At 36.6% G+C, this 27843-nt stretch overlaps 3 protein-coding genes, 1 long non-coding RNA gene and 1 pseudogene across 8 annotated transcripts; 2 read left to right on the top strand and 3 right to left on the bottom strand.

Moving 5' to 3' along the window:
• The first annotated feature begins 1019 nt into the window (after positions 1-1019).
• Positions 1020-12638, top strand: LOC106159171 (uncharacterized). Of its 2 annotated transcripts, XM_087014652.1 has the most exons (12): positions 1020-1592; positions 2162-2243; positions 2550-2778; positions 3057-3203; positions 3854-3969; positions 4640-4780; positions 5409-5541; positions 6018-6189; positions 6760-6836; positions 7187-7284; positions 10419-10514; positions 10915-12638. In XM_087014652.1, exons 1-12 carry the CDS (start codon positions 1522-1524, stop codon positions 11029-11031), a joined length of 1479 nt encoding a protein of 492 aa, XP_086870778.1. In that variant the 5' UTR covers positions 1020-1521; the 3' UTR covers positions 11032-12638. The 2 variants fall into 2 exon arrangements, with proteins under 2 accessions (XP_086870778.1, XP_086870779.1); XM_087014653.1 differs by lacking the exon at positions 2162-2243 and having other exon boundaries at positions 1025-1592.
• Positions 7280-10214, bottom strand: LOC106159174 (uncharacterized). The gene is made up of 3 exons (XR_015334941.1): positions 9345-10214; positions 8508-8653; positions 7280-7990 (listed from the first exon to the last, which is right to left on the bottom strand). It is a non-coding gene; the product is annotated as an uncharacterized LOC106159174 (long non-coding RNA).
• Positions 12374-15860, bottom strand: LOC106163137 (meiosis expressed gene 1 protein homolog). Of its 2 annotated transcripts, none has more exons than XM_013540647.2 (3): positions 15683-15860; positions 15145-15301; positions 12374-14204 (listed from the first exon to the last, which is right to left on the bottom strand). In XM_013540647.2, exons 2-3 carry the CDS (start codon positions 15283-15285, stop codon positions 14073-14075), a joined length of 273 nt encoding a protein of 90 aa, XP_013396101.1. In that variant the 5' UTR covers positions 15286-15301; positions 15683-15860; the 3' UTR covers positions 12374-14072. The 2 variants fall into 2 exon arrangements, with proteins under 2 accessions (XP_013396101.1, XP_013396102.1); XM_013540648.3 differs by having other exon boundaries at positions 15145-15298; positions 15683-15828.
• Positions 15861-16015: 155 nt separating this feature from the next.
• On the top strand, positions 16016-22330 carry LOC106163135 (small ribosomal subunit protein eS19-like). 2 transcript variants are annotated; one of them, XM_087014654.1, is made up of 6 exons: positions 16016-16096; positions 16576-16646; positions 20160-20260; positions 20877-20945; positions 21481-21639; positions 22046-22330. In XM_087014654.1, exons 2-5 carry the CDS (start codon positions 16576-16578, stop codon positions 21597-21599), a joined length of 360 nt encoding a protein of 119 aa, XP_086870780.1. In that variant the 5' UTR covers positions 16016-16096; the 3' UTR covers positions 21600-21639; positions 22046-22330. The 2 variants fall into 2 exon arrangements, with proteins under 2 accessions (XP_086870780.1, XP_013396098.2); XM_013540644.2 differs by having other exon boundaries at positions 16021-16096; positions 21481-21595.
• Positions 22331-22906: 576 nt separating this feature from the next.
• On the bottom strand, positions 22907-27208 carry LOC106163146 (cytochrome P450 3A12 pseudogene; annotated as a pseudogene). Its single transcript, XR_015334939.1, has 4 exons — positions 26988-27208; positions 26413-26624; positions 24587-25325; positions 22907-24279 (listed from the first exon to the last, which is right to left on the bottom strand). The product of XR_015334939.1 is annotated as a cytochrome P450 3A12 pseudogene (transcript).
• Between the last annotated feature and the right edge of the window lie 635 nt (positions 27209-27843).

Below are 27843 nucleotides of genomic sequence, written 5' to 3'. Positions count from 1 at the left end.
GGCGAATCGTCTCGGCTGCACACAGAAGACCATTGCCGGTTTGCTCGCACAGCTCCTTACTCGTCTGTCCTTGGTCCTCTAGAATAACCGTGCAGTTTATACCATTGTCGCTTTCTGGAAATCTTTCCCCGCCTTCGAATGTCTCGTTCGCTTCAAAATGAAATATCGCCATTTTCACGAAGCTCTCAGATCTCTTGGTTTCACAAGATAGGCTTGTGTTGCATACATAGAATGAGAGGCACCACTTCCGTATTTAGTAGCTGAATCATTGCCGCCTGACTATAAATATGCGACCTCTGCAGTTTGCTGTAGCTTTCTGTTACGGCAATAATACACAATCAGCAGAGCATATCAGTTAAGCATCCTCTATTCGATAATATGGCTAACAATCGAAACACGGAAAATCCCGGAATCGTCAACGATAAGTTATTAGTCCATATGACATTTTGTTTGACCGAGCAATTACAATATGCAGGGCTATGAAAATCCAGGGCTGTGGGGGATGGGATTGGCTGTTAACAATATTATGGAAGAAGTTGAGTACCGATTTGATGATTTTTTTTTTAACTTTCGGGAGGGGGCCAAATGACAAACGATGAGATTTGGTAGTAATCCATTAATTTTTATTAAATTAAAATTAACTAATTGATAAATTGTTGATTATTAGTTACTTATTTGTTTGTCTGTCTGTTAGCAACATTACCGAAAAAAGGTTGTTATGGATAACAAGGATTTTGATTAGTTTTTATTTGTTGCGTAAATCAAAAATTGGCTTGATTTTGTAGGTGATGCATTAAATTAATTAGGTTATTTATTGATAAAAAAACGAGAATTGACTTTATTAATTGTGTAACAAATTGTTGATAATAATGAGAACTGCACTGCTTTGGCTGAGATCAGCGCGCGCTCTCTGAGTGCTTCTCAATTATTTTTATTGAATATTAGAATTTTCCCTCCTTGTCTATCAGAAGTATTTTATTTGAATTTCAGTCCGGGTTTAGGTATAAAACTCGTAAGGAAAACTAGCTCCTGCGTGCTGCCTTTCTTACTAAACACATTCGGTTATCACATCTATCGCAATCATTCAGCTCCTTGTGGGAGTAACTGCTTGACGTAGTAATCTCTCAATCCGGTAACAATGTGTAAATGTCTAACAAATCATGTTGATTTATGTATACATGTACCTCCCATATATTTATTATTCGGTTCGTGCCGTACCTCAGCATTTCCATCTCGTTTAAGTTCCCGGTTTCAGCTGTTCTAGGTAAACAGGCCTATCAGTCTATAAAACGTTTCTTACAAGTACTGATTATGTGGCCTAGTTAACCCAAGGGCGCCCGTAAAAGTATAAACAGGCATGTTCGCAGATTTTATTCGAATTATCTGACATGTAGGGCATTTGTTCACACCTCCATCTTGTGATTTCTCGGCACTTTTAATTTAATGCGGCAATCTCCTCAACCGAGCAGCGTTGCAGATCCCTGACAAAACGCAGCAAAGTCGAAAGAAGGGGGTGCTAGGATGGCTGGCCTGCTGCAGTACTTTTGGGCAGAGGCAAGGCAGCACAAGGAAACCATAGTGATATTTAGTAGGTAGGTTGAGTAAATAATAAAATTGGAGACAAGGTGCAGACTTTGATAAGCAAGTAATATCGGTATCTTTATTCAGCTTTACCCTCCACACTGTATGTATAAATGAATGTTTGGAACAATTGTAGCTAGCTTACTTTTAATTTGTTTGGTTTTTAGTTTTTTAAAACCAACAGATTAAAATCTGTTTATTATCTTAGCTCTACTACCACTACATCTGTGGTATATATGGGGGGGGGGGGGGGGGGGGGGGGGTCCTGACCCCCTCTTCAGTTTCTGAAAAATATATCACACCATAATTCCCCTCTTGAAATCGGAATTTCGACTACCTGAATCATAGTTCTAAACTGTTCTGTTCTGACAAAGTTTTTTTGCACAACTTGGTCATCAAACAGTCGATCAGCTACATGTACATGTATATATGCATTCAACTCTCCATTCCCCAGGGCTAATATGGAGCAGGAATTATCTGTTTCAATCTGCATCAAACATAGAAACATTGCTTTACTCACTGTGAGTAGTTTAAATTGACACAGCTTAGCTTTTTTTTCTCTCTCTCTCTATTTCTATAGGTATCCTGTGCCAGGCAAAGCCAAGACAAGACTCATCCCACTTCTGGGTGATGCTGGGGCAGCACTAGCTCAGAGGTTCATGGTTAGTTTGGAATGGTACAACTGGCACCATGCCAAATGCTAATAAACTTGGAACCGACCAGTAATTTTTTTTTTTCAATTTGTACAGTTACTGGTCAGCCATAAACCTGTAGGTTTCTGTTGTCTACTAGAATTTAATTTCTTTATTGACAGCTGCCAGGAGACTTTGTAACTAAATAGTGTGAATTTTGAAGAAAATAAAGTTTTTAATTTGTGAGATGTTTGAAATTTGTGTATAATTACCTTATTCATTAATTTTATTTATTTATTTATTTATTTATTTATTTATTTATTTATTTATTTTCAGACAGAGCATATTCTAGATGTTGTCCATAGGTTCCAGTGTCAGCGCCAGTCAGTCAGGGTGGAAATACAATACTATGGTGGCACAGATAGTCAGATGAGGTACTGGATGGACAGAAGAGTGGAGAAAAATTTGTCATGGAAACCACAAAGAGGAGAAACCCTGGGGGACAAGATAAAGAATGCTTTTGAAGATCACTTTGCTCAAGGAGAGGAGAGAGTGCTAATAGTAGGTATGCCAAACTTCATGGAACAAACTGATACTAAGTTCTTTGTTGAAATATACAGAAACCTGAAAAATGTTGGAGATTCTGAACAAATTTAAAACACAGCAATTAAAGTAATACAGCAAACATAATAATTTTTTTGAGAATTTCATCAATTTTCCCTAAAGCATTATTCTACATGTACCATAACTAACACATTTTCCAGAACAAGAATCCATAAAACCCTCTCTGAGTTTTCATTTTAAAACTGAATTGATAAGATAGGATGAATATTTGTATTCTAGGTAGTGATATTCCAGGAATCAGTGTAGAAATCTTGGAGGAAGCTCTGGACATGCTGCGGTCAGAGGCTAGTCAGATGGTCTTAGGAAAGGCCCTGGATGGGGGATACTACTTAGTTGGACTGCAAAGAAAGACCAGGGGAAGGCTGGGTAGGGATGCACTATAATTCTTAACTACATATTATTGGTAAATTACCAGGACTTGCACTTGAAAATAAAGACTGAATCAAAACTTTAAAGAGCTTTTTAAAAGCTAGAAAAGCACTCCGAGAGCGCAGACCTCCGCCAAGGCAGCAAATTTTGATTATTATTGATTGATTATTGATCCAGATCACCACCAAAAACTAATCATCTGTTCCTTGGCCCACTTCTGACAATTCCTGAAAATTTCATCAAAATCAGTCCATAACTTAGTTTTTTTGATTATTGATTATTGATTGATTATTGATCCAGATCACCACCAAAACTAATTATCTCTTCGATCCTTGGCCCACTTCTGACAGTTCCTGAAAATTTCATCAAAATCGGTCCATAACTTTTTTGAGTTATGTTGATGACTGGCGGACAAACAGACAAACAAACAGGGGTGAAAACATAACCTCCTTGGCGGAGGTAATTAATATTGTGTTTGAATACTTGCTCTTCATATATAATTTCATTAATTGGGTCTGCAGGACAAGAAAAAATGACAAGAATCATAGATTTTTCCAAATTATACCATTAATATTGGATTTTATTTATTTTTTTTTTGTATTTACATTGTTCATAACACCAGCTTATATTCTTGATTGTTTTGACAGATGAATTGTTTGCTGGTATGGACTGGGGCACAGACAAAGTGTTTCGCCAGCAGTGTCAGGCAGCAGACAGGGCAGGGATAACAACCAACGTCCTGACTGCACAACTACAAGATGTGGTACTGTATGTGCTTACAGAATATGCTTTGCATAATCAAATGTCAAACTGAAAATTTATAAAAAAATCTGAAGAAATCTTTGAAGAAAAAATATAATTATGTAAGTTTCAAGTTATGTATACCAGTATATTTATTTATTGATGCCAGAGGAGGGGTGTAGAAGGATCGATAACATGTATATGTACTGGCCAAAGCTTCTGAATAAGTACCAAATCCTGGTCATTTCTTCCCAGCTTGTGACCCAGCAGCCTATTTTATATTGACCTTGGCAGCCTCCAACAGGCCTGGTGGTACTGTAAATGATTCATCTCCCGAGTACTACATTCATTCAAAATGATTATACTCCTGCATATACTGTAATTACTTGATCTTTTTTTTTTTTTTAATTAAAAGGCAGGCTGCCCTATAGTTGTATTCTTTGCAGAAATATAGCACCACATATGCTATACAGAAATATAATTTTGTGATTAAAAAAATTATGCATTTGAAAGTTTGATAATTTTTGCCTATTAAAAAGAGCGAGTCATTACCATATATTTTTGGAAAAAGACATCAAAATATTGGACAGGTGTGTTAATACAAAAAAATGTAATTCTAATTTTAGCTGTTGTTGTGTCTCAGAAACTGTAATTGTAACTGAGTACTGCATCTGTGGTGACTTTACTCACAGGATTTGCCAGAAGATATCAAAGAGTTTGAGAAGGTTATTGGTGTATCCAGTGACTCACTAAGAACACCCAAACTCTCAGTGGTTATTCCTACACTGAATGAGGCACGGACTATTGGATCTTGCATACAGAGATTGTTAGAGGTAAAAAAACTTGCCTGTTATCACAATATAACATGCCCATAGCCAGTAATTTCAAAAGGGGGGTTCTTTTTCTGAAAAAGTGGACCTTTTCCCATAAAAACTTGCTGGCAGCGTGAGCCAGTTACTATAAGTTACTATAAGTAACTGGCTCGCGCTGCCAGTAATTACGCCGCAGGATATTCAGGGCACAGACCGTGATCATAAGATAGCGCGAATAGAAAATAGAATTTAGAAAATAGACATTGCATGTGAACGAAGCCTTATTGACACATATTTGCTCTCACTTAGACAACTCACACTCTATAATAGTACCAGGAAATGTATAAATCTAACAGTGGTGTACCATCCCCCTGCCCCTCATTGTTTCAGCCCCTCCCCACAGAGACTTAGTGCAACATTTTTCAGCTGAGCTAGCAAATGATATCCTTGGGATCAAAAAAGATTACTTGCTAATTTAAAGAGCGGTATATTTGCAGACGCATATAAAAATGGATAAGAATATTGTACATGCAGCAGTTTGTGTATGCATCAAAGCAGGTTGACTTTGATTTATTTTCATGAATAATTGAAACTTGTTGGCTGATTTGAATTGATAATACACTGTCCTCTATTTTGGATCATGTTACAGCAATGCTCGGATACTAACATGCTTGGCGAGATAATAATTGCAGACGGTGGGAGCAAAGATGACACACTGACATTAATAGAGCAACTGCAAGATGGGACAAATGTTCCAATAATTGCTATCAACTGTGACAAAGGTAATTGGTGAAATATTTTTAAGCATTGTTCATTTATCATTTATAACAAATTTCTTATTGCACTGGAAATCAGTAGCTCTGTATAGTACCAGGAGACATCTCTTTAGGAAGCAAACTGAAATGCAAGGGTGGTGAGTTATGTTCCTCTATGAAATAAAATTTATATGGCATGTTTAATGATTTCATAATTGATCATTTCAGGTAGTATGTTTAAGAATTTTGTTTTCATTTTCATATTGTACACAGCGCTAAGACTAATATGGAGTGCAGGTTTTAAAGCAGTCTTTATTATATATATTATTTATATTTTAAAGCAGTCTTTATTATTTTTTTTACTTACTCCCTGGATTTACCTTTGTATTATTTATTTATTTATTTATGCTAATGTGCAGATAAAAAGCAAAACATCATCAAATTGTTACACAACAACTTCATTAAATTTTTCTGCAGCATGTACACAGAGTGCCTCATTCCAGGTCGAGGGGTGCAGCTAAATGCAGGAGCCAAGGCTGCGACAGGCGACATCGTACTGTTCCTCCATGCAGACACCAAACTCCCAGATGACTTTCATGTTTCGATCCTTTCCTGTCTGAACACACCTGGTAATGTGGCTGGGGCTTTCCCATTTGATGTCTACTTTTCTGACGGGTATGGAAATGTGAGATATGATAATTACTGAGAGCAAGAAAAGAACAATGTGTCTGGCCTAGCAATCACATCAGTTGTGGATAATTTTTATGACACTGTACAAATTACAGCATGTGACATCTTATTGTGCAATGTATAGGAGTCTGATATTTAAATAATTCCATACAAACATAAAAATGCATATTTTTCAAATGTCTCACTTTTTGTGATATTTTACTTTTTCTTGACAATTTTTTTTCACACACTCACAGCACTATTTTTTGACACGAAGCCAACTAACTTTTCAAAACTTTTGTATCAACATCTTCAAGTATTGCTAAAAAAACATTTTTGTTATTTCTTGCTGTTTGAATTTCTTTAGTTACCTGTAATAAAGCGTCATAAAGTGGACTTTAAAAGATGGAAAGATGCCCTGTTAAGACAAATCTCTTGAAGACAGGTCTAATTTAAATCTAAAACTTGCCAAAAATTTGATTTATGTACACAAGTTTTCATGAATGCTGAAACATAAGTAAACTTATCAGAAAATGTGACAAAAATAAGCCAATTTTTTTAATGAATTATTTCCAGCTTTGAGCCCTCTTTCCTTTTTGGTATGCAGATGGATATTGTAAAATGGGGTGCTAGGCAGAGAAACATAAAAATGGGTGAGGTATTTCTTCCTTTCTTTTCAGAAATGGATAATTTCATTGTGGAATAGTTTAAGCAGTATTGCCTGTGCCAGTTTTGGTTTGTGCCATGCAAGTTAAACTGAGACAGTGCACCTAGGAAACCAAAAAATTTTGGCATTTTTTCCTTAAAAAAGGAAAACAGATCTTTTAAACAATGGAAAAAGAATATCATCCTAAATTACTAAATAAAAGTCATCTAAACTTGAAAAATATTCAGAAAATCATCTGTCTTGGATTAAACTGTAACAGTATTAATTTTTTTATCACAATATAATGAGAACCCCTTTTAAATGAGGTTCTGCTTCATATTATGATCTGTCTTGCAGAACTACCGTATGGAGACCAGGGAATTTTCTTAAGAAGACAAATTCTTGAGAAGATTGGTGGGGTACCTGAAACCCTTTTGTTTGAGGACTTTATCTTGGTAGGTGGAATAATATCATGGCATTTGTAGTTATATGATATGCATTCAATGAGTCAGGAAAAGAAGAGAAACTGATTGAAATTAATTACATTTTTGGGTATTTTTTAATTTCTTGCTTCCAAGTTTTTTTTACAGATATTTCAGATTTGCAGTGTCATGAAATATGAATCATCTGTTAAACCTAAATTACATATGCCACGATTGCCATAAGATCAAATCATATACAATTTATACGTGATAATTGCAGTTGCTGCACACCTTCCATGCAGCTTCCTTGAGGCCAAATATGCTGTTGGTGCAGATCTCTACAATTTTTAGCACCCATGTGGTCAGAATGAGAAAATGCTCAACTTCAAATTTGTGCAAGTGAATTACACTGTTTTAAACTTCTTTAATATTGTTATGCCTGCTAAAACAACCAAAAGTGGGAGGAAAAGAGACCAACAACAGGTTTGAACATTATAGTGATGTGTCATGCCACCTGCAATAATGCTATGATGTGCAGGCTTACAATTTTCAAAATTTGTCAAAATTTTTAGCTTGACAATATCTTTTGAGGCTATGGAGGCTGTAAATCCATACAAATTTTGCATGGCTGCCTCTGCTCAGACACCACACAAAAATGGATTTAGTATAGGAGCGTCATGTGGACATCGCATGGCAAATTTAACCTAGTCTTTATGCTTGAAAGTGAAACTGGCCAAATCTGAAACAAAAGGATAAAGATTTTAAAACATTTATTAAATGAAAAAGAAATGATGTTTAAAAGACCAAGAGGTACTTTTTTGTTTTTATTTTGTCATTCTTTTGCATTTTGGTTTAAAAGCTGTGCTGCAATTTTCTGATATTGTTTGAGGTTCTTAATTTATTCGCATATACCCAGTACAATATATTTACCTTTGCTAATAGTTGAGATCTCCCACCCTCCATATCCCTGTTATCGACAGATTTATAAATAATCTCACATTGCCATGCTTCATTTTTAAGGTCACCTCAATTCTGCCATTAAGCAGACAATACAAAAACCAACCCATGAGTAGAGGAATACTAGTAACCCTTGCTTTGGTGGTGTGCCCCCCCCCCCCCCCCCCCCCCCCCCAGCACATGCACATAAAACACACATGCGTGTGTTCACAAACACATCTTTCACACACACACACCTTTTATGGTCTTCTACTGTTAGTATTTTCACTAGTGAATAAAGGAATAAAGAATCATCTTACTGTGATTTATCGGTTGCAGTATTTACACTGACAATTCCCTGTGGTTGGCATCACACAGGTGGGCTCCACATGTTGGCTGGGGCAGCCAAAGCAGTAATTTCCTGCCACACAATCTGCATTAGTTTGACATTCAAGTTCAATAGACTCTGAAAAGAGAGGAGCTAGTATTAGGCTTCATTCACATGCAATGTCTATTTTCTATATTCTATTTTCTATTCGCGGTATGTCTTATGATCACGGTCTGTGCCCTGAATATCCCGCGGCGTAATTACTGGCAGCGCGAGCCAGTTACTATAAGTTACTATAAGTAACTGGCTCGCGCTGCCAGTAATTACGCGAGTGCGCACAACAGTTAATTACCCCTTACAGCTTTTAGTAGGCGGGACAGACGCTTAAGCCGGGTAAGCTGACATTAGTCTAGTGAGACTGCCCACAGGGATAGATTGATCTAAAATCTGTGGGAAAGGGGTCTTAGGTTATGTTCACAGTGAAACTATCACACTAAGTACTCAGTAGTTCAAACTAATGCCATGAAGTCAATCAAATTAAAAGATGAACAGGCCTCCTCCTGGCATTGAGTAGAGTACAGAAAAGTGATGATTAAGCGATTATGTTGGAAACAAGTAGATGTATGTTTATTTGTTAATCTGATTACATTCAGCTAGAGTTGACACAAAGTACGAACTACTTACCTGTTGTATGAAAGTTTCATTGTGAACTTTCTTTAAGGTGTTGGCAGAGCTGAATACTGGCTAAAAATGCAATGCAAATTTCAAACATTTGATAGAAAAATTGAATTCAGCGTTACAAAGAATTTAGAATGACTGTACAACTAACCTTGAACAACAAACAACAAGAGGAATGTTGCAACAAGCCAAAACCTCATCTTGATGTCCACACTGTTGGTACTGTACGTAGTAGTTGACTTAAAACTTCTGCTAGCGGAGATAGTTCCCTATTGGGCGGAAAGAGTATTTATACTAGTACTCTGCTGTCTTCTTGGTCACATGATTTGACAACATACAATCACTCTATGTTAGGGAAGTACTATAGCTGATGGACCAATGAAAATGAAATATTTAATTTTGAATCGGTCAAATTGACAGGCACCATTTAGCCAGGCCATTTTACAGGTTTTTATGCTTTGGGGAACATTAAACTGTCCTATTTTGACTTCTTTTTATTTTTAGAAGAATGGCTGGAATTTTAAAAGATGTGATGTGTGATCTAAAAAATAAGACAGGTGAATCTCTCTAAGAGGCTCTAATCTGGAATTAACAAGTTCAAAAATATGACCATTGATTGACTTGGCTTCGCATGTGATGAGTGATAATTAATAATTAAGACCCACTTAACACTGTGCCCCTATCTTATGTAAGCCCTTTTTCCTTTCAAAAAAGATTCACCAACATTTTCATTCACACTGTTTGTAAATTAGTGTTCTGTAGATCTTTTTTGTTGATTGAAAAGGCTGATAAGAATGGAAGATAAAAAGCTTTGGCGGCTAATTGCACCTGCATTTTAGTAGTTGTTGTGAAAGTTTGCTGAAAAAGGAAAAAAGATCAATGATTAATGATTATGTATTTTCAAGTGAATGTGCTCACCCTGGTTTTCATAGTCTGCAGGAGACTGTTACATGTCATCTCCATAAGTATATCCCGATTATGGGGCAAGTCATGGACAGGACTCTTATTCACATTAATAAACCTCACACAAATCTACCTTATACAACCAAATGGTAATATATATAATGACAGTTAATTGTTAAGAAAATGGATTTCTAGTAATTATCATGTGTTTTGAATTGCACTTCGAATTCTCTTCATGTCCAAATAACAATAATAATAATTATCATTGTGTTAATGGGGTACATTTATCACTAAATTGGATAAAAGAGATGTCTTATTTCAGGTGGAGAAGTTAAAACAGATTGGCCATGTAGCTATAACTGACAGTGAGCCAGCTCGTACCTCAGCCAGAAGATGGGAGGAAAATGGCGTGATTAAGGTACGTGTGGAACAAATAGAGAGAGAATGGATATAGCCCATGCAGAAAAAAATTAGAAAGAAATATTGCACATGTTTAAAATGATATCATAGCCTAAAGATATTTGGAATTCTTTACCTCTTTCATTTGAATCCTTTTCAATTTACTCTGGGTGTTTTCATTCTAAGTGTTAAGTGAGATAGATAATTAGGCCAGACAAAATTGGTATGTTGGTTAATAAGTGGTGACTCTCTGTAAACAGGGTTAGTAGACAAAATTAATTTTTTTTAAACTTAAATTATATAACTATAATGAGTATTGCAGCTAAATTTCAAGATCAGTAAAAAAAAAGAGTGAGAGTGAGAGGAGTATAAGAAACTTACATATTTATTTTTCACATGGTGTTTTGTGTTCATTTCAGACAACAGGCAGCAACTACCTCTTTGTAGTTGGTTACAGACTCGGCATTCATCCAGACACCCTGGCAGCATGGTATTATGGGAAGTTTAAACCTGTTACACAACCACAGCAAACTTGATCACTGATATAATATATGAAAGAATATATACTTGATGGCGGGCAATAAATGTTTTCTGATATTGTCTTACCAAGACCAAAAGGGACACTTTGACCCCATTTCCAGAAATTAGATCGATCTACTTTAGATTGACCTAACTCCCTGGGGGTTCACGCTAAATAGCTGTCAGCCGAGCGGACACGAAAGATAATTACCCCCTTACAGCTTGTAGTAGGCGGGATGGACATTTAAGCCGGATTATCTGACAGTAATCTAGTGAGACTCCCCGTGGGGATAGATCGATCTAAAAGCTCTGGGAATACAGCCTTTGACTGCGTTCCCATCACCTTATTGTACTAGCTGGATTGATCTATCTCAGCAGGGATTTTTGCTAGTGCACAGTCATGTAACCAGCTTAATTAACTGTTTGGCATGCCCCCTTGCAAAGCAACATGAACTACGTTATGGACCACAAAGTTTTCCCGATTTTATCCAAGTACTATAAGTTACGAGTTGTTGTGCCAGATGTTTAAGCCACTTAAACTGAACTTAATTTAGCAAGAATTCTGAGTTAGAGCGATGCAGCTAGTATGACAGGGTTATTGGAACGGTCCCTTTGTGGGATTTGAAACAGAAAGATATTGCTTCAACTCCTCTGCCATCCTAAAAATGGGAGAATATAACCTTGAATACCAGCTGACAGATTTTTAACCAGGCCAGCAGTCTTCCATTGTGTCTTTTGCTCTACCATGTATATTCTTTTTCAAGTTTCAGGCCTGGTGCAGGCATAGATGATCATGGTCTTCCAGTTTACTCTGTTTTCAGTCAATTAAATGAGCTTTATTGTTGTTGGACAGTGGTTGATTTGTTGCAAAGGCATTAAGGCTGTCAATATATATATACATGTATATACAACATTAAATTGCAAATGCTTTAACATTAAGGGCCATATTCTAGAAATTTAAAAATAACATTTTTTTGTCTGTGAATTGTCTTCCAGGTGCCAAAAAAGTCTTAGTTGGTTTCTACATTGTGGTCCTATGCTTTTGTAGGTTGATTTTCTATCCAGACTAATAAACAAGGGATTGTGGAATACGATATAGTGATTGTGAATCTTGTTACCCTTCTTTCTCTAATTGTTCTTATTAATATTATGGAATGTTTCCCTTTTGTGACTGAAAATCCGATGTAATTATCAACTAGAGAGAGGCTGTTTCAGATTATTTTGCAATAGACTACAAAAGCTTTAATGTGGCATTGCTTATTTAGGCTATCAATATTGTATTGAATACCACATGATGTTTTTAATAATGTTCCATAATAATGCCTAAAATCAGTCTGAAAAGTACCTGTTTTTTACAGGTACCTGTATATTGAGATACATGTAATCAGTGCCAAACACATAACTGTTATGAAATATGTATTATAAATTAAGTCTGTAGTACATTTGTATTAAGTAAAATTTGTTGATTTATAGTAGATATATATTTTTTTATTTTAATTTTAAATTTGGTGCTAATTTTTTTCTTTCTAATTTATACTGCTGTGCTTTCATAAAGACTACACTATGTGCACTAGTGTTCATGTACAGAAGGAGAAACTGGAATAAATACACGTTGAAACAGTAATTAGGTACATTGATGAATGTGTACACTGTGTACATTTTACTGACTATATTCTAAAATGCACATGCCGGATTTCAAACCATTATTACAGTATAGACCTTGCATAGAATGGCCTCATATAAACTGAATTTAATTGTATTAGTTACATTCAGAATCTGGAAGCCCTGGCTCTAGTAAGAATCAGTAAACCATGTGACAGCCTTCATATATAACAGTGAACAAAAACGACCATGCAATCCCATTTAAATTAGTTCTTTATAATATGCAGTGTGTGCGTGTACTGTATATCTCTGTGTATGTTGATAATACAGAGAGTTTCTCATAAGTTTTTAAAAAATGTACACAAAAAATTCATAGGCATTGGTAGTAGTTATGTGTCATCTAGGTTGATAAGTTGGTGAAGAAAGGGGACTGTCACAAAAATTTTGTGTACCCTGTACACCCAATGTCGCCACCAAGGACCCTTCTTGCCATTGGCCCCGAGGTGCATCCAGCTGCACAATTCTGGAGCTAAAATTTAACTTTTTTTTTTTTAATAAAGACAAACATATTGTGTTTTGTGCATATTTTTTATTATTTCTGTGAGTAAAATCAGAACAAAAAAAAGGGGGGAAATATAATCTACAAGTATATTATGAAATAATTTGGGATGTACATTCCCAATATGTGTGATTGCACATTACAGTATAGAAACTTCTCTTCAATAAACATTGCTGAAGACCTTGAAGTATTCTATTCTGCATGTATACAAATAAAACACTTTTAAAATTTTACTTTCAAAAGTGTAGGAACTGATTGTGACTTACAATGAGTTTGGAAATAATGATGAAATTACACTTATGTTCAGTCTCACATAATAAAAACTTGAGCATAAATGTGATGAAATGAAAATAGTTTATGTTTATGATAAAAGATGTCAGCACCCACAAGTGAACCGTGAAATTTTTTTCTGCAAAATAGGCAAGGACAACATGTTGTCCAAACTCCTTTAACTGAAAAGTAATTGCCTACCCCCACCACCCTTCCCAGTAGAATAACTCACGCTTCCAGTTTGTGAGTCATGTACTAAATGTTTTTCTGTACCACATGACCTAGCCATACTATGCTCAGACACCCACTCACACACTTTAACCACTCCACGCTTACACAATCAATGACACATTAACAGTGAAATAAATAAATCCAGAAATATCATGTTTTGTTTTGTTTTGGACTACTTGATTTGTTTGTGCTGTTATAATCTCTCAATATTCATCTTGGAGGTGATGCCTTCAGTCCTGCTTCAAAAATAGCTATGAGAAGGACAACTATGTAACATCCAATGATGAGATTTTTTTTTCCTTTTAGAAAATCATTTAGTCTTTAATTTGAATAAATTTGCATCCTGGACTTTTCAAAAAATGTCTTCCTGGTTTAATGGCATGAAAGATGCTGCGTTCAATAAGAGTACATCTTTGTCTTGTTAATGTCTTTGTCTTGGCATTCTCTGGTTCTGTTATAGTAGTAAAAGTAGCCATCCTCTTTCCTTTTTAGCTTCTTCACAAAACCACTGTCTGGCCACCTTTCACACTGAAAAGAACAATAATAACAAAAATAATAAATTTTATATAATGTGGCACATTCAACACAATAGACTTTAAGTGTAATAATAATTAATATCTTAATAACTAATTCTTAAATAAGACATTCCATTGAAATCTCAGTTATAAAAGGGAAAGAGTAGTAATGATCAATTGAAATGATTTGCTAATCAACAATCGAGCTACCATTCTAATATCTGTATTAATGTCACAACTTATAACATATAATGCACCAGCAAGAAATGTTTTGATGTTTTAGTGTGTGATGTTGGAATGATTAATATGTGGTCAATACATTGATATTGATTTTTTCACCTGTTCCTCCAGATGCATTATCCAGAACCTAGGTTCTTCTTTCATTTCATGTTTTATAATAATCACATACTTTTTAAAAATCATTTTTGTAATCTCTTGTAATAGATAAATTTCTTTAAATTTTCAAAAATCAATAATTCAAGAAAAGTATGTTTGACATTTCCACTCTCATTTAGCAGATGTATGCCAGTGCTTTAGTCATTAAAGCTAAATGTTGTTTTTAAGCAAATGGTACTTTCGTGACAGACTAATCAATCATATCCCAGTTAAAATCTATGCTAGCGATGAGTTCAGCTGTTTGAGATTACATGGCTCAATACAGATCAAAATACCAAAGTTTATGGAATCAATTGTGAAAATGATTTTATTGATACCCTGTGTTTTGTCAAAACTATATTCTGTTTGATGTATGCATAAAATCCTTTGATCATAGCTTATATTAGTGCACAATTGTTTATGTCTTGGAATAAGCCACAGGAACAAAAACATACTTTTAATATATATACAATCCCCGTATTACGTACATGATTTATAACCAGCTTCTGGTTCTGCCACCAAAATTTTTCACAATCTTTCAAAACACAGCTATAGATATATCATATGTTTATACTTACATCTTCTACATTATGTATAGCCTTATATTCTGTTACATCTCTGTATCCAGCCAGCTGGAATCTGTAGGCATTCTCCACCTCCTCAGACCAATGTTTAGGGCGGACCATGGATTTGGGCTTCAGAATCTCTGCAGAACTCATGTTGATATTTTAGCTGCTAAAATGAAAAGGGTATATTATTGTTTTTTTTTTTTTTTAATATTTGAAACACCCCCCTCCTCCCCCGAGTTTATTTTCATTTGGAAAATAAACTCATTCTTTATTGATTTTATTTTCTGAAAAAATGTTACTGTCAAAATGCATGGCATAATTGAACTTATATTGATTATAAGCAACTTACGCTTACTAATGTGCAATACACACAATTTTTAAGTTTTATAAAAATGATGTTGCAAATGCAACGGCATTAAAATTAAGTGTCAAGTGAAGTGGGCTTTTAAATATGTGCCCTGAATTAAAAAAATGAACAAAAACATTGTAACTGCATTTATCCCGTCTATTTGGACCACTAATATTCAGGTTTAGTTTTGAAACTTACCTTTTCCTTTGGTAAATGAAGCACGTCTGTGTGATTCTCAAAATCAATGATATTTGACGCGAGTTTTAAAATTGTTCCTTTTTATTGTTGTTGCTTTGCAGCCTTGGCGATGAGTAAACAATAGACACGGAGCAAATGACAGGTACAAACCCGATTCGCCAATAGACCATGAGTCAGTGCAGGGCTTTGCATGGTTCTGTTGTCGAATAAACAAGCAAAATATAACCAATTAACCGTATTATGACTGTAATTTTCTTTAAAAGCCAATAAAACTATTTGAAATAGTTCCCCTCAAGTTTTCAAATCGGTTTGTCTTGCAGCGCCATCTACTAGCATGGCCTAGTTTCACGGTACACCGTGGACAGGAAGTGAAGCCCCTTACTTGACCTCTTTTTTCCTGTGCACATTAGCAAGGTACAACAAAACGAAAATTCTGAGATTTTTTTGCCTTATATATACTCACTGAATGGACAGATTTACGCAAACATATATTTATTGTAGACATCTGTATATATGTATATAATGTAAACCCCAATTTGTCCAATATTTGTTTGAAATACGGATATTTGGCCAAGTACAGCAGAAGTACTTTAGGATTGAATTTACACAGAAACAAGTGGATGTCAAAATTGTTGTCAGTCCATATAATCGACAAGAAAAAAATCTAGTAACGCCTTGAATATAACAGAATAAAATACCATTGATTAAACGTGTAGGGTATAGGGCTTAGAATCCATTGATGAACACAGTCTGTGTGACCTAGACAAACCTGCTTTCATAGAAGTGATAACAGTAATGTCTGTGTGGGGAGGAGGGTTGATGAGAAGGCAATTTCTCTCACGTTTATTTGCCTGTGCTTTACTTCAATGTTATAATTTATAATATAATTCCAGATGCCAGGTGTAAGCGTCAAGGACGTGGATCAGCATAAATTTACAAAAGCCTTGGGCGCCTTCCTGAAGAAGTAAGTGAATGAATTTGAGGAATTGGTTAGAATAAATAATATACAGCGTTTGACACTCGCACTCGCCAGCTCGCCAATGCGAGTTAAAATTAAATCTGGCGAGTGAAAATGATGGTGCAAGTCGCCATTTTGGCGATTTATGTCAACTTACTGTATCAAGTTTATCGGCAAAATTTAGACTCAATTTAAGTCCGACTCGTATGCCAAAAATTACAGGGAAGTTCATGGGATTACCCTTACTGCTAACCTCGTTTTCACTCTCATAATCGTGATTGCTTGAAAGTGGGGAATTCCGTAATGACGTATTCACAGTCTCGCTGTCGTTTTTGAAAGCATCTAGCCTTCGTTTGCGCGCCGGATTTTGACGAAGTATAGGAAATGCTGTCTGTTTCGTTTCACTTGCGTCTTGCGATTTTGCGCAGTTGACGCTTCCGGGAGAAAACGTGATGCACGTGGATCATCAAGCTGCATGGAAAAGTTTTTAAAAATTTCAAAACGCCAAGTAGAAGAGACTGAGAGTGAGAGCAGAATCGGCTTCAACTTCAAGTGGTAAGTAAACAAAATCAAAGCAGAAACGAACTAATAGTCTGAGCTCTTTGACCCAACGCATGTTTTTGACGTTTTCTGATTTTTTTTCCTGAGCGGAACAAAAAAAGAAAAAAGGGGGGGAGGGGGTTAAATGCGTGCGACGTGCAACGTGTGTAGGGTAAGAGAAATTGAATTACATAGCGCACGCTATTACAGTACAGTGCAATACTATACAAATAATACAAAATAATGAATTTTATTTCAACTCGGATACAATTGAATCTTTTAACAATCTCGTTAGGTTTTCAGCAGTTCACCGACTGCATCTCCGTCAGTGCGACTTACGGAGTTCACCCTGAATATCACAAGTTCTCTAATAATGATAGTGCTTAATTTAACCTCATTTTAATATTTATTTTGAAACGAGTATTTCTTTATATATATTTATTAAGACCCCATATCTGAACGGTCTACTTGTTTGTCCCAATTGTTGATTTTAACGTTGTTAAATGTTTAGCTCTTTTTCACATGTACCAGTAATTGATTATGTCTGACTCAGTGATTGTGTTGGCAGTCTTTAATAAACTTGACACTTAAAAATTGCAGGTACCAAACCAAAAACACCAAGAATTGAAAAAAGGGATGCAGTGACAGTGATGAGGGGTTTGATGACAGTTATAGTGATTCAGATGAAGACAATGAAATGACTGAGAAGGATGTGGAGCAGTTTTTAAGACAAAATTGATCTTTATACTGACTTTTATCTCTTCATCGGTATCAGGACAATTTCACCCCGGCCGATTCCCCCCAAAGAATATATATTTATGTACAAATATATAGTAAAGAGCATGAAGCTTAAATCCTTGCATCTATTGTATGAATATTTCTTGGTGTGATGATGCAACTTAAAGATACAAAATATAAATTTCATTAAACAAATTATGTTCACGGAGTACAAGTTCAGAAAATTTTAGAAATATAAGTACAGAAAATTTTATTAAAAATCTAATCAAAGTATCTCTAGGTAAAGTGGGGTAAATAAATATGCATATAGTTTATGTTTAATTTAGATTAGAATGTGCGAAATCTGTAGACTAAAGAATAAACACAGTTCTAGGTTTAAAAAAGGTTTTAAATTTTTTTTCTTTATTTGCTTATGATAACATCTCCATCATGAGTCATTACCACATGGCCTGCACTTTGAATTTTTGGCCAGTAACTTCGTAATAAAGCTGGCCAAAGTCTGGCTTGTGCATTTTCGGTTTGGCCAGTAACTTTCAGAGCACACTGGCCAAATTGGCCTGTACTATTTCAAACGAAGGTCAAACACTGATATAGAATACAAAAGACACATTTTGATGAAAAAATTAACATTGCCAATTATAATTTAGTTAAATTATTCTTTCTATGAACTGTACAAATTGTAGTTTGAATGTGAATTCGGTATTCACATAGTTGATGTTGTGGTGATATGGTGTTTAAAGAAACTGACAAACACATTGACAGACTATGCTGTTTATTCTGTCCCTGCTAACTCGAGTTAGGGTGTACATGTATGTCAGTCTGTGCCAAAAACTTTTTAGACTACTAGTCCTTCGGGCTAGCAGACTCTCAAACTTTACTAGCCCGAACCAAAAAACACTAGCCCAATTTAAATAATCATTTAAAAAGTTTAAGCAGATGTTGTAAAGAGTTGTGGTACCATACTGTACTTCATTATAAACCTTATTATAGAAGTAGAGCAAGTGAATTTATGTAACTGCCAGGGTCTTATTGTTTTTAAAAGGCAATAAGCAAAGGAAAATGTATTTACTCATGGATATTAAAATTATAAATAAAAAATATGAAGAAAAAAGGAAATAGAATACTCCACCCCTCAGTCTGCTAAGTGGTCCTAACCTAAATGTTCTATGAGATAACACTTGCTTCGGAGACGGTGTTGTTTTGACAAAACCTGTCGCTAGTACTAAGGAATGCCGGTCTGATCCAGTTTCTTGATTGACAGCAATTTGTAGTCATGACAACAAACTGGTCAAATAAAAAGATGCCGACACGCTGATCAGACAGACTGCTGCTATAAATAACTACAGTGAAGTTATTTATAGCAACTAATCAATATTCAGTAGTTAGAGCTAGGTGTGAGATTTTTCAACTGAGAGGCATATCATACTATCTAGAAACTTCAAATTAGAGGCAGGGACAAAGAAGACTGGCAACTTATATTTTTGAAATCTTACTGAGTGTTAAAATAGGTTCAAAATTACAACTAGCCCGTTCGGGCTAGTGCTTTATAAAATTTTAACTTTTTTACTAGCCCGGTGCCACTTTAGGTGGGCAATTGCCTCGGGCTAGTGCTTAACGTCGCAGACTGGTATGTTAAACAACATCATTGCTATCACAGCGTGTTATCATGGATAATGTGTTGGCACTCTGGGTACGTTTGACACATGCAGTGGGACACAAATTTGAGTAGGTCTGCAAGTTTGAAAAGTGTTGTTTGTGTGTCAGTCCTAATAAAATTCACATTCAAATGGATAGAATAAAGTGAAAACAGTTTCATTGGATCTTAGTTTTGATAGTCAGAAAGGTTCCATTTATGATAGATCCTGAAATTTGATTTACCTGTTGACTGTTTCATCTGTTCACTCTGACGGACTTGGTCACAACTGAATTACCTGTTCAGATGAAGGTGAACAGGTAATTATCTCAGTCTTGATAATGACTTGTTAGTCCCTCTCGCCCCCTCCCCCCAGGGTGGGTTTGAGAATGTCATCATACACATGGTACAGTCAACAGGTAAATCAAATTTCAGGATCTATCATAAATGAAACCTTTCTGACTATGATAGAATAATGGTCATGAAGCTTCGTTGGTTATGTGACATTAAAAAAGTACTGGCCTAATAGAATCAGAATAGTTCAAATGAAACCCGTGGTAATCTAATGCTGTAACAGTGTGCTAGCATTTCTTTCTTTTACTTTGTAGGTCAGGCAAGTTGAAGGTACCTGAGTGGACAGACCTGGTCAAACTTGCTCGTTTCAATGAACTGAGCCCATATGATGATGACTGGTTCTACATTAGATGTGGTCAGTACACTCACTCACTCACTCTCTCTCTCTCTCTCTCTCTCTCTCTCTCTCTCTCAGCAAAAGAATATAAAAGAATGCATACTTCAAAAGATGTAAAGTTATAAAACAGATTTTTAAATTCATTTCCAGTTACTCACATGAACCACTTCTACTAGTTTATTATAACACTAAAATAAAGTTGACATGCCATGTTATAAGCCAAATCAATTTCTCGTTCAGCAAAAAAAGTAGCTTCAAAACTGCACCTTCTTCAAATTTTTAGTATTTATCTATCCCTCCAGTACATAAAAGCATACTAAATAAAGTAGTACTGTGCACACATTGCATACTCATCACTCCTATAGATGTATAGCTGCGCATGCAATTGCATACTTTTCAAATGAGGCTGCCGAGTTATATTTATAGCACAGAAAGAAAGTAGAAAATATCTGTTCAAGTATCATTTTTCCAAGTATATAAAACAATGTTCTTTGGTATTCCTCTCTTAATAATACTATTTGAAACTAAATGGTAGTGTTAGGTAGGGTTTTGTGGCCAAAACTTTGGTATTTACTTAAATGCATCTTTTAGCATTGTAGGCCTATAACTGTTAATAAATTTCATGGTGTTTCAGCTTCCATTGCCCGTCACTTGTACGTCAGAGCCCCAGTTGGTGTGGGAACCCTCACTAAAGTCTACGGAGGTTAGTAGTTCTGTTATTCACTTAGCCTTCGTTCACATGCAATGTCTATTTTCTAAATTCTATTTTCTATTTGCGGTATGTCTTATGATCACGGTCTGTGGCCTGAATATCCCGCGGCGTAATTACTGGCAGCGCAAGCCCGTTACTTTAAGTTACTATAAGTAACTGGCTCGCGCTGCCAGTAATTACGCGGCGGGATATTCAGGGCACAGACCGTGAGCATAAGATAGCGCAAATAGAAAATAGAAATTAGAAAATAGACATTGCATGTGAACGAAGCCTTATTCTTCAGCTTCATAATTTTGTTAAAAGAAGTTAATTGTGAAATCAAGGAACTTTCTCTAATAAAACTGTTGCTTGATTACCAAACACAATAATTGCAAACTATGACTTTGACATCCACAAGGTGCTAAGTAAGAACAACGTGTGCCATTTTGATCCATTTAATTAATATATTTACTGTAGTTGATCAGTTTCCAAGCTCCCAGCTGTTGTCGCAGCCTTTAATACATGGTTATTTATTTATGTTCTTCAGCTCGCAAGAATAATGGCACAGCCCCAAGTCACTGGTGTAGAGGCAGTGCCTCCGTAGCCAGAAAATGCCTTCAGGCGCTAGAAGGACTCAAGATTGTAGAGCAGGATCAGAATGGGTAGGTGTATAGTGAGTCATAAAGTAGTGTGAGGATCAGAATGGGTAGGTGTAAAGTCGAGTCATGAAGTAGTGTGAGGATCAGAATGGGGAGGTGCTCCATGACCAGTGGAGTTTTTGGTAGAATGGGATCAGAATAGGGACGTGCTTACTGAGCGGTGGGGTAGATATGGACTTCAATTCCCCTGTGAAAGCTGATGTTAAAATGATCGCATATTTCTAATTTCCTGGCTACTTTAATGTGGAAGATGAAGGTGTGAATTCTCAAAGATTATTTACTTATAATCGCATTGGTACAATACCAATACTGAGGTATATGTAACATTTGGGGAGTTTTCAGGGCAAAGTGGTATCAATTTGTTCTATAAACAAACTTGTATTAAGACCCTTATTAACATATTTTTAGCTTCTTGTGAGGCTCAGCTTTTCAATTTCTTCATTTATATTTTAGTGGTCGCAGGTTATCAAGCCAAGGACGCAGAGATCTGGATAGAATTGCATCACAGATCAACAGGCCTAAAAAGTAAAGCTGTTACGATGGGATAAGAAGCAAATAAATTGCCAGCAGCAAGGAGTTTGTGAAGTGAACAATTATCAGTAAAAATCTTCACAAGTGGAACAGATATGCAAGGCTGAATAGACTGTTGAGAAACGTTCGTTTGGGTATTTCATGTTACATCATGTGAAATTCTACATCAAAATGAAGTAAAATAAAATAAATTGTACTAAGGAGAAAGTAGTTGGTGTTTCAAAATGATCAAGATTGAAGTGACTGCGTGTGCTGGTGATTCAAAATCTTGGGGGGGAGGGGGGAAGGGGGATTTAGAAGTCTTTAAACTGCTTTTATGTTTTTCAAACGTCAGAGCACTTAATTCTGAGTAGTTCGCGATTGCAAAACCGTGGAGATGATATGTGGGTGTTGAGGAGCACCAGGAGGTGGTGGATTAATTTCGGTGATTTTAATTCATGACAACAATTCATAAATTAAAAATGATCAAAAAGTATGACTTGCCCTTAATTCAACAATTAGCAGTTTATATGCTTTTCAGTGAAAAAATAGTCTCAAATCCACTTTTTATTTGGTTAATGACATTGCACCCGTCTTATTACAAGAAAGACGGCTTGGTTTAGACCAACATTTACCTTGTTATGAAACTGACAACCAAAGATGTATTGATGTAGAAACCGATTCCCCGGCAAAACTTATTTTGTGATGCCAGTTTCTGTTTAAATGTCAAGACCTTGCAGTGGTAGTACCATACCTTGAGGTGCAGGAGCAAAGAAAGTGCGACAGCACTGGTTGACAATTATGAAGCAAGAACGAGAATTTTTAACACCTTTATTTGTCCTGTAAAAAAGTTTTTCCTTACCTACAAATTTCAAGAGTTATAGCGCAAATTAATACATTTTGCAACACGTTTCGTCTAATACCATTCCATAATTATTCATATTTTTTGCTGATCTTGAGTTACAGTTTAAATATTTATCAAAACATCCATACGTCATATATATTTTGCCATAATTGAATCACTACAAGACATCTAAGCCGCTCAATCTGAGTGCAATTTAGCGGGAATCCCCTCGGAGATGGACCGATCCCGCTAGATCGATCTAGGTATGGGAATAAGGTCTTTGACTTGAATGAGTTTCTTTGGCCCCAGTTTCACAAAAAAAAAATTAAGTCAGCTCCCTGGCTTAGTTGACTAGGATTTCCATGAGAGTGATGTTACTCTGCTCCTGATAGGGTAAGATGTGACGATGTAACCTTGGTGATTAAGTTCTTAGCCAGGGAACCTGACATAGATTTTTTTTTAATCGGGGCCGGGTTTTGGATTGGCAATATATTTTGAAAAAAAGAAAAAATATCAAAAAATGATAGAATCACAGATCACTTAAAATTTAGGTTTGCATCAATTAAGAATACAGAAATTACCTGCAAAAACTTTTAAGTATAAAATTAAAATATTACAAATTGAGAATATAACAAAAAAACTGATAGATCAAAAACTTCCATGGTATAACATAACATGAATGAACATTAAACCCGCCTCCATCGTTACAAAATTGATCATTAAAAGAGTACTGCAGCTTCACAAGTGCCCAACACTCAAGGGCATCTTTCCTCAACCTTGAGCCAGATTCCTTTTTCGGGTTTCATTGGGCGACTTTTCATGAACTTCATCGGTATCTGGGTCTTCTCACAAGTTTTAAAAGTGAGGTTCTGGAGCAACTTTGCCATCGCCACTTTCATCTGAAGCAGCGCCAGGCGCATACCAATGCAATTCCGTGGTCCCATTCCAAAAGGCAGGTAACTGTACGGATTCCTGTTTGCCTTGGCCTCTGGGGTGAATCTCTCCGGGTCAAACTTCTCTGGGTTGGGGTAAAGCTCTGGGTCATGGTGAATGGCGTAGACGGGAACGATAACACAGGTCCCTTTGGGGATTAACATACCTTTCACTGTGGTGTCCCGATTTGGGACGCGGTCCAACACAAAGCCAAGAGGGTACATTCTCAAGGTTTCAGACATCACCTGGTCCAGGTACTGCAGAGAGGCCACGTTGTCGTAGCTGGGGTCTGTTCCCTGGAGAGTGTCATCTATCTCCTTCTGCAGTCTCTCTTGGATTTCAGGGTAGATGGCCAAGTTGTAGCACATGAAACTCAGCGTTTCCGTTGTGTTACGGAATCCTGGAAGAAAATAACAGAGCATTTTTAGAAGCTGGCAGTACACCATATATTTTCTTGACTGAACTAACACAATTATTTGCCTCAATTGACATCTTTGAACACTTCGATCTCTTCATATACATAAAGTCTTCTATGTTCTATGAATAATCTGATTTCACTACCCTAGGTTCTAGATTCCGGTATTGCCAGCTTGATCTTGATTTCATATATAACCCATAGTAGCAATAGTAAAAGCGACTCCACCACAAGGTATATTTAGCAAGCTAGCTTTTACGTTGCTCTGACACTCAGGGTAGATTTCACCAACCTGCCAAGAAAAACACTATTCCATTGGCCACAATCTCATCCCTTGTCAGGGCCCTCTTCTTCCACTTCCCCACCTCCTTCACATCATCTGCCAGCTCATCATTATCCATGTGAAGCTCATGGGCTTTCTGCATCAGGTGTATAAAATCAATGGCCTTCTCATTTTTGCTCTTCTGGCTTTCATCATAAAGTTCATCCGTTGCATGTTGAAAAAAACGGATAGGCTTGATAAAACTTCCAACAAGATATGGAAGGAGAGGCTCAAACCACACCATCAAGCGAGGAATAAAAAGAAAGAGCAGAAGAATAGGGTTTGGTAACAAAGGGTTCCTCAGGGTTGTTCTGGGAGTCAACTTTGATTCCAAAAGCAGTGGCGCAGATGCTATCCATTGCAAAGGCTCCCCAGATTTCCTCCGCATCAAAACTTCCATCTTTTTTGGCAATTTCCTGAAGATTTTTCACTGTTGTCTTTGCGCAATCCACAATATACCCATTCATTTGACGCAACTTCCCAGAGCTAAATGTTGGCGTCATCGTGCTACGTACTTGTTTCCACTCGTCGCCCTTCAAACTAACTACCGTTTTGTTCAAAGGTTTCAGCTGGGTATTTTCATCAACATTTCTGTCAGTGAAGATGCTCCCCTGCTTGACCAAGATCTCTTTGATCATGTCCAGGTCGGATATAATAAGTGTTCCAATCCTTGCGTCTAAGCTACCTGGAGACAAGGCAACCACCTTACCTAAGTAAAGAAAAAAGTTTCAGTTGCGACAACTTGGTGTTAATTCTGTCATAATCAATTTAGTTCTGACATTCTTCTAACTGTTACAGGATTGGGAAACTTGTGATAGATCAGATAACATATCAATAATATCACAGCACAAATAATTAAGGTCTTACTTGTACAATTTCTATCACAAAATTTGTTGACGATAAATGAAATAACCATGGTATGTAAATAAACCCCTCAAAATTACACTTAGACTGGATTCCCATACTTAATTAGATGAATCTAACAGGATCGATCCATCTCCATGGGTTTCTCGCCAAACTGCTTTCAGCTTAAGCGGCTTAGATGTTTGGCACGCCTACTGCATCTGCTAAACGATAATAAATTGCCCCCGAGTAGCTTCAGTAGGCGTGGCAGACACCTAAGCCGCTTAAGCTGTTAGCAATTTAGCGAGAATCCTCTTGGATATAAATCGATCTAAAGTTAGTACGATAGGGGATGGGAATGGTCCCTTATAGATTAAAAGCTATCAGTCCAGCAGGGTCGATCTATCTCAGAAGGGATTCTCTTTAGGTGCAGTCAATGTAATCCGCTTAATTGTCTGGCACGTCCCTTCGCAAAGCAACACCATGGACCTCAAAGTTTTCCCTACGAGAGTTACGAGTGGGCGTGCCAGGTAATTAAGCGGATTACGTTAACTGCGCCTTAGCGAGACTCCACTGAGACAGATCGATCCTGCTGGACATATAACTTAAGATTTTATCTGAACATAGCCTTTATCTTGAAATTTGAAAAGTAAATCAGGTAAATCTGAATCTTAATCCGTACAAGCAATGATGCGCATCTTGTACCAAGAAGACTAAGGGTGCGTTCAGAACAAGTTGATCCGCGGACTAACAGATCCGCGGATCAAATATGGCCGACACACTCGAAAGCTTGCCTCATTGTCCTAATAGACGCTGGATAGATTCACCGCAGGCAATACGCGGCAAGCTTTCAAGTGGGTCGAACATATTTGATCTGTTAGTCCACGTATCAACTTCAGTTCTGAATACAGCCTGAATAGCAAACGACTAGCGCTGTAGCAATAACCAATTACCGTATTTATAGCTTAGATGCGTGTAGAACTCAAGGAAGCCAAGTTTTATCCCAAGAGGCATGTGTCCTAACAGAGGCCATCGATCTGGACCCGGTACACCATACTTCACTCTGTTATCGGAGAAGTAGCGGGAATATAGGACGGTCAAGACTGCGATCACGACAAGCAGCAGGATCCAATCAGGAAGCCACCAAATGTCCAACATCGACATCCTTGAAAAGAACAAACCACTAGTTGAAACGTTTTATACTGACACGATATACACGATCTATAACCGCAACTGATGACAAAATAAGTCACTGTGGAGGGTCTGAAATCTAAACATAGATACGAATCACTCAAATCAAAGATAACTCGCGAACTCCTTGCATTGGTCAAGGCAGTAAACCTGTGGTGCAAAGCATGCTAGTATCGATTCAACCTTTCTTCTGTTATATGTGGAGGATAGAACTGTCGATCGGTTCTTAATCAGCTTATTAGCTTGGACCAACGAACCAGTTACAAATCGTTAGTAACAGTATTAATAAAATCCAACATATTAACTTCAGTGCAACTAATAATAAAAAGAGACGCACCCGGTGAGTGTAACGCTCCCGCCCACTTCTTCATTAGCCGCAAAGTGGACTTCGCTACCTAACCACTATCCCGATCAGTCAGATAACGGCACCTGATGACGTAACACCTGCCCGGGCCGTGCTGAGTGCATATTACATCGGCTCGCTCACCTGTCACCTTGATTAGTTAATGAACCGGGTAGTTGACCTAAAAACCACTTATTAAACGACTTTTAGGTAAAACAATCATACTACTGTAGTTTGTCGTAACGCCCCCCCCCCCCACCACAAAAAAAAAAAAAAAAAGAAAAAAAAAACGAATAAGTTAAAATAAGTAGGTTAAGTGTTTTAAAACGAATTTACTGTTATTCTGAAGTAGTTTCATGTGAATTAAGGTTTATTTATTCCGTTTTTAAACAAATCAAGGAGACAGTCGATCATGGCTATTGGTAAAATATACGGTGCTCCTTAATATATGGTATCACAGGTCTTTAACCCTGTCAGGGAACAGTAAAAATTCACCAGCGATTTCGGTAAATTCATGTCTTTGTTTGTAGTCTGTAATTCCTTATAATACCTTGTTTTAAAGCTTAAAGAGCGGAAATAAGCTTGTCAATTAATCTGATTAAGAACCAAAGGTCAAGAATCCTTTGTCATGGTTTGATATTAAAGAGTGGGATTCCTCACAAATCGGCAGAATATTAATGTACCTGAGCAAACAACAAGCGAATATCAAATGATTGAAACTGGTTATTGTTGTCAGCGTTGGATTGTCTCATAACGATTTTCACGTAAATATTTTGACCACGAATCTGGAAAGTTATGTTAACGCGTTATCCGGGGCCGTAGCGATAGTCCGAAGGTTCAATAGTCTATC

The sequence above is a fragment of the Lingula anatina genome, chromosome 6, assembly GCF_051362555.1.
Source record: "Lingula anatina isolate TDL-2025a chromosome 6, LinAna3.0, whole genome shotgun sequence".
NCBI lineage: Eukaryota > Metazoa > Brachiopoda > Lingulata > Lingulida > Lingulidae > Lingula > Lingula anatina.
The sequence above is the reverse complement of the archived record's forward strand: the minus strand, read 5'-3'. Positions and strand labels throughout refer to the sequence as shown.